Below are 5,684 nucleotides of genomic sequence, written 5' to 3' on the forward strand. Positions count from 1 at the left end.
CCTGAAAATGTGAACCCCGTAAATCTCGGTATCAATAAGTTTTATTTATTATATGCATTATTTGCATGATTTCTTATTTGCATGATTTCCTATTCATACAGACACATCGCTTTATTTGCATGATCTTTTATTTGATTTTGCATGATTTCCTACTAATACACACATATCGCTTTATTTGCATGATTTTTTATTTTCTTTTGCATGATGTCCTAATCATACATGAGCTAAATAGTGGTCCGCCAAAAATGCTATGTTGTACACACAAATGAAATTAAATATATAAAATAAAATATAATATTAATCAAACTTCTCTCTTTCCTTATATAAGAATGCTATGGACTCCATAGGCAATTCATATCAGAAATGTCTGGTAAATTTAAGAAAGAGGCAAAATCGTCATCTTGAGATGATGTTGTCACGAGACTTCTGTCAAAGCAAACTTCCGCGTTTGTTATCAAGGGATTCTGGTCATACAAGTCTTGCATGTTTCCTTCCCCTATACTGTGATGGTTGGGCATGAAATTAATTTTCATTCTTAGTTGACACTTCACCGGCGTTTGCTTGGTGGGTGGCACGAGCATGGCTTGTGTGGGCCGTGTTGTCGTAGCTTGTGTTGCCACCACCGGGAAAGTAACTACTTCCACCACAAGTAGCGTCGTCCTCACCAGGAAGAGAGGTCGTGAGAGGCTCGCTAGTTTGGTTGTAGGCTTCCCTTCCACCATAGGCAGCATCGGCATGGTATACGTGACTTGAGTGGGCCATGTTTCTACCAAAAGCAACATAGGCCTCACCGGCCAGAGAGGTCATGGGAGGCCTGCTAGTTCGGATGTAGACACCCCTTCCACCTCTACCACCATGGGCATAGTATGTGTCAATTGAGTGGCCGCTGTTTCCACAACAAGCAGCATGCCTCTCACCAATGAGAGATGTTGTGGGGAGCCCACTAGTTTCGATGTGGCCTTCACTCCCACCACGAGCAGCATGGGCCTCACCTACAGGATAGGTCGTAGGGAGCCTGCTAGTTTGGATGTGGGCTCGACTTCTACCATAGGTGGCCTGGGCTTCACCTCTAGGATAGGTTGTGAGGGGGCCGCCAGCTCGGCTTTGGGCCTCAAATGTTCTGATATTTGAGGTTAGTGGGCCCCGGAAGCCACCGGGCCAAGTTGGAGCTATTATGGAGGGCCAACTTGGAAAGTCGTTCGTCATAATGTAAAAGCCTCATATAGTACTTCTAAAATTCGGAAGGAAGCTTCACAAAATGTCTCCTGAGGTCATAAACGATGTTACCATCACCATTAGAATCCATGATAATAGAACAACTTTCTTTTAAAATTGGTTAACTCAAAAGGTATAATTAAATCCAATCAAAACAATATTTATAGATGTAAAATTGTAATGTTAAAAGAAGCATTAAACATTCACTAGTCCCTTCATTATTCGTTGCTTGATCCTTTGTCATTTTGTCCAACCAAATCAAGGCATCCCAATCAAATTCAGCTCTCCAAATTTCTAACTAAACCTTGCTGCCGAGTTACCTATTTCCAATTGATTTTATTAAAGTTCAAGTTCAAGCCAGTGTGGCGGGACTCAGCCGAGTCCACTCGGCACCAAGGGAGTTATTCAACCTTGCCCTATATCCTTGTATACCATCTAACCAATAAGCCGTTTTAAGCATTTTGTGAAAAATAAGTATGTCATATAATATATCCTATCATTTTTTTCTTCGTTTCTATTTTTGGTATGAAATTGGCTCAGTAACTTCGATGAGTGACTCCCCTCGACCAAGGGGGGAGTCCTGACACACTGGTTCAGGCTTTTTTTGATACTTTTGATTTTATAGAAATATTAGTCTCAAGTCCCTATGGTTTACTACTGGCTAGAAAATTCAAATGCGTTTGTAACACAAATATGGAATGTAAAATTATTTGACTTGAATTTATAAAAAATACCAGTCATTCGATGCCTGGCCATCAGTGAAATCGGTGATATCCTGCCATGAAGTATGTTTTCCAGGAATTGGAGTTCTTTCTTCATAAAACTGAGGTGCCCGAGAAAGCTGCAACACGGTTTTGAATGTTATAGAAGAATTAAATTCTTATAGTTATCTTGTTCCATTTGAGAAAATATCATTAAAATGAGAATGTTTGTAAAAGAAAAGAGAAATACATATTAAGTACAAGTGAGGAAGCATAAATGGGTAATCGCATTACCATAATTTCTAGAGTTGATGTTAGTTCTTGGGAAAAATCTGCTCTTAAAGCAACAATGTTGGATAAGTCCATTAAAATCCTCTTCTTCAACCTTGAGATCTGATCCAAGATCTCCCAAACCAATTTCTTATGTCGAAAATAGATTTTCCCCACTAAATCTCCATTATTTTTTGCGATGCTCTGCAAATAAAAAACCAACATCAAATTTGACAAAGAGGAATTGAGTAATTAAGGCGGGATTATTAATAACTATCATCAGCCTTAGTGTTTAAAAAAAGTTGGATTGTTAGAATCGTCTCATAATATATCATAAAAAGTGTGAACCGACCCGGTTCACAGTCGAAACCCAGAACTGGGCCCTTCCCACAAAACCACCCGATTTGGTTGTGCAATCAGTTGATTCTGTTAGGGAACTAGGGGTGGCAACGGGCCATCTAGACACAGACCGGATTGGACCCCACCAAACAATAGATAAAATATATTTAAATGTTATTTTAAATAAATAAATATATATGTATTTTTAAAATATTATCACTAAAATTATATTTATTTAAATATAAGTTAAATATTACTAAAATATTATGTATTAAATTTATCTATATAATAACACTATACGGGACGGAGGTCGGGTCCACATCGACCTGGACCTAAATAGTTTTCAGGTTCAATATTTGGACCCAGGCCTGACCCATCGGATCCAATTCTTGAACCCATACACGGAATTGGTTCAGGTCCAAACACTGGGTCCCGGGTCAGGTCCAAGTCCATTTCATTGGCACCCCCATAGGGAACATAGATCTGGACTGGCTGGATCGCCAATATTTCATTTAATATTTTTTAAAATTTTTATTTATATTGACCAACAAATGGCCGATCTAGACTGGTTTCTCTACCCCAACCAATCGGGGTTTTAGACCCTAGATTGGCTGATTGAACGGCTAACTATTATAGAGTATTGCATGTATGGGTATGACAAAATAAATTTTAAATATAAAGATAAAACCCAATTGCATTATGTAAACTCAACGTATAACTTTTCCACATCTTTCTCATGAATCCTGACATTATGTTAGAATGGAGGAGCGTAGTTCATATAGCAAACTCCAAATCATTGAGATAAAGCTTCGATGTTGATGATGACAACCATGCATCAAATTTTCTCTTTAGTAGGATAAAAAACATATTGTCTACTTACCATTAAATCAATCAAAAGAGAAGGCCATGGTTTCATGATAATACGAGATTATAAATCTAATCGGACTAGCCACCAAATCGATGAGGATTGGACCCGTGACAAAATGGTGAAACCATAGGTCGACCTAATTAGTTCAAATTTATAAAATAAAATAAAAAAACTATTATAGTATAAATATTAAAGTAAAATTTATCAAACTTTATTTAGCCGGTTAGGCTTATCAAAATATGTTCGTCCAAGTAGCCAAAACTGAAGAAACACTAGCGAAAGTCTTCTTTACAAATATGCTTCAAAGAGGAAATAGTAGTTTTCAAAGAAATAATAATAATTTTACCTGCCATGAGCCAATTGTTAGTGAGGATATCCAAAAACTGGAGGCCCTCCGGTCGTCAGCCTCAACTCGAACATCAACGTTAGCCTCAACTGATGCAGCAGCATCCCTCCTAATGTCTGAATTCCTCCTTGTATCTGAATTCATGCTATCCTCTTTCTTAGCTTCTGAATCCTCAGAAGAAAGTGTTTTTTCTATAGCGTCTATGAAAGAGGTCGTTATCGTTAGGGTCAAGCCAAGAGACTTAACTATAGGATCCTGCAAATTTCAAAATACAGGGTCTTTAGAATTTCATTTCAAAATATATGGTCTTTAGAATTTTTTTGGAAACATGTATAATGTACAATGAGGTTCCACAATACGTGTAATGTTGTTCTCCCGAACCAAACACCAAGATAAATTTACTTAATTTCATGTCAAGGTATCATGTTGGGCATTAGAATTATTGAAACAAAAGAAACTTCAGGTTGGGCATTAGAAATATTGAAACAAAATAAATTTCATAAAAGTTAGAACTCATACGAATACACTATCAAAAGAAGGATTTGAAATCAACTTTAGGGAATTTTGAAGTCGGAACAATCTTTTTGGGTGAGATGATTCAGGGTTTTTTTTGAAGTTGAAAAAAATCTTTTTGGGTGGATTTTTTATGTGCTCCGTACTTCATCGTTGGCACATTTTGTAAATTTTTATGCAAAAGAACTGATGCATGGATGGTTATTTCTATCTAAAACAGTTTAAACTCTTAATTAATGTGTGATCGCGAGCCTCACTAATATATATTCACCCGAACAACAAAAATAATATATATATATGAAATAAGAGAAGAAAAACATACATGCACAGACACATGAATGGATTTTAAAAAAAGTCTATTTACCTTGAGCAGTTCACTGATGTCTATTTTTTGCTTTTCTGCGATACGCTCCTCGTCAGAATCAACATCAACCCTTCTTCTTTTACAATTGCCGAAGCAATATACAGAGTCATCCCTTTTATCCATGATTCTTCTCGTGAAAAAAACTTCCAGTGTTTTCTCTTCTGTTCTCTACAATTGTTAAAAGAAAAGAAAATGAGTCTTTTACAACGTGGTTAAAAAAGAAAATGCAATCAAGAAAACTAACAAAAAATGCTAAACTTGGGAATAATTCAAGTTTTAGATAGAAAAACCAATAAAGAAAATAAAAGAAAAATAAGAGAATTTTCTCTTCGGATTGAAAGTTTCAAAGAATATACATGGTCAAATAAAACAAGAACATAGATCCCAAGAAGAGAAAAATGTACATAAAGTAGAAGGAAATCTGTTCCTTTTTTTTTAATCTGGCCCATATATAATTAATTTTTTCTTTTATATATTTTACATTTTACCATCAAGATGAACTGAAGAAAATAAAAAAGATGGCAGCAAAAAGTAGAACCAGGAGAAAAGAAATCACTGAATTTAGAACCCTAATGTCGTACAATGGATCTAACACAACATAATATTAAACATCAAATCTCACTCCAACTGTTGAGAATGGAAACCAACTGCAACTAATGAACTATGAACATAAACCACGAACATTTTTTTTTTTACAATCAAACTAATGAAGTGAAGAATATCGCCATTAAATCAAACCATGCATTACCTTTTTAATTTTACATTCAAATAATATGTAAGAAGTAAGAGGAGAATACCTTAAAGAAAGAAGCCGAACTCCAATTTTTGTTGTTAAGAAATATGAGTTACGTCACCCTATTTATAATACCAGGTAATAAGCACTTATATTCTAGAAGCCCAGAATTCTACTTGTAATAGGAAACAAAGTAAGATAATGTACACGTTATAAAATCAATGCAATTACGATTTGTAATTAATTTCCCGCTTGTAATTCTCTTACAGGACTATTTGGATCTTTTATTTCATTGATTTAATCGTAATCTTGCAATGAAAATTCATGCTTATCCA

The 5,684-nt window shown here is 35.5% G+C and overlaps 1 protein-coding gene across 1 annotated transcript; it reads right to left on the bottom strand.

The window, feature by feature from the left end:
- Positions 1-253: 253 nt before the first annotated feature.
- On the bottom strand, positions 254-5,213 carry LOC110008209 (uncharacterized). The gene is made up of 5 exons (XM_020674219.2): positions 4,617-5,213; positions 3,740-3,994; positions 2,211-2,390; positions 1,950-2,056; positions 254-1,265 (listed from the first exon to the last, which is right to left on the bottom strand). Exons 1-5 carry the CDS (start codon positions 4,737-4,739, stop codon positions 1,232-1,234), a joined length of 699 nt encoding a protein of 232 aa, XP_020529878.1. The 5' UTR covers positions 4,740-5,213; the 3' UTR covers positions 254-1,231.
- Positions 5,214-5,684: the final 471 nt, after the last annotated feature.

Source organism: Amborella trichopoda, chromosome 2 (assembly GCF_054954075.1).
Source record: "Amborella trichopoda isolate Santa Cruz 75 chromosome 2, AtrichopodaSantaCruz75HAP2 v2.0, whole genome shotgun sequence".
In the NCBI taxonomy this organism is placed as follows: domain Eukaryota; kingdom Viridiplantae; phylum Streptophyta; class Magnoliopsida; order Amborellales; family Amborellaceae; genus Amborella; species Amborella trichopoda.

Coding starts and splice junctions, on each gene's coding strand:
- LOC110008209 (XM_020674219.2), bottom strand. CDS start 4,739: ATGGATAAAAGGGATGACTCTGTATATTGCTTCGGCAATTGTAAAAGA. Junction 2,391..3,739: donor TAACAATTGGCTCATGGCAG/GTAAAATTATTA, acceptor TTTTATTTGCAG/AGCATCGCAAAAAATAATGG. Junction 2,057..2,210: donor CATCAACTCTAGAAATTATG/GTAATGCGATTA, acceptor ACCGTGTTGCAG/CTTTCTCGGGCACCTCAGTT.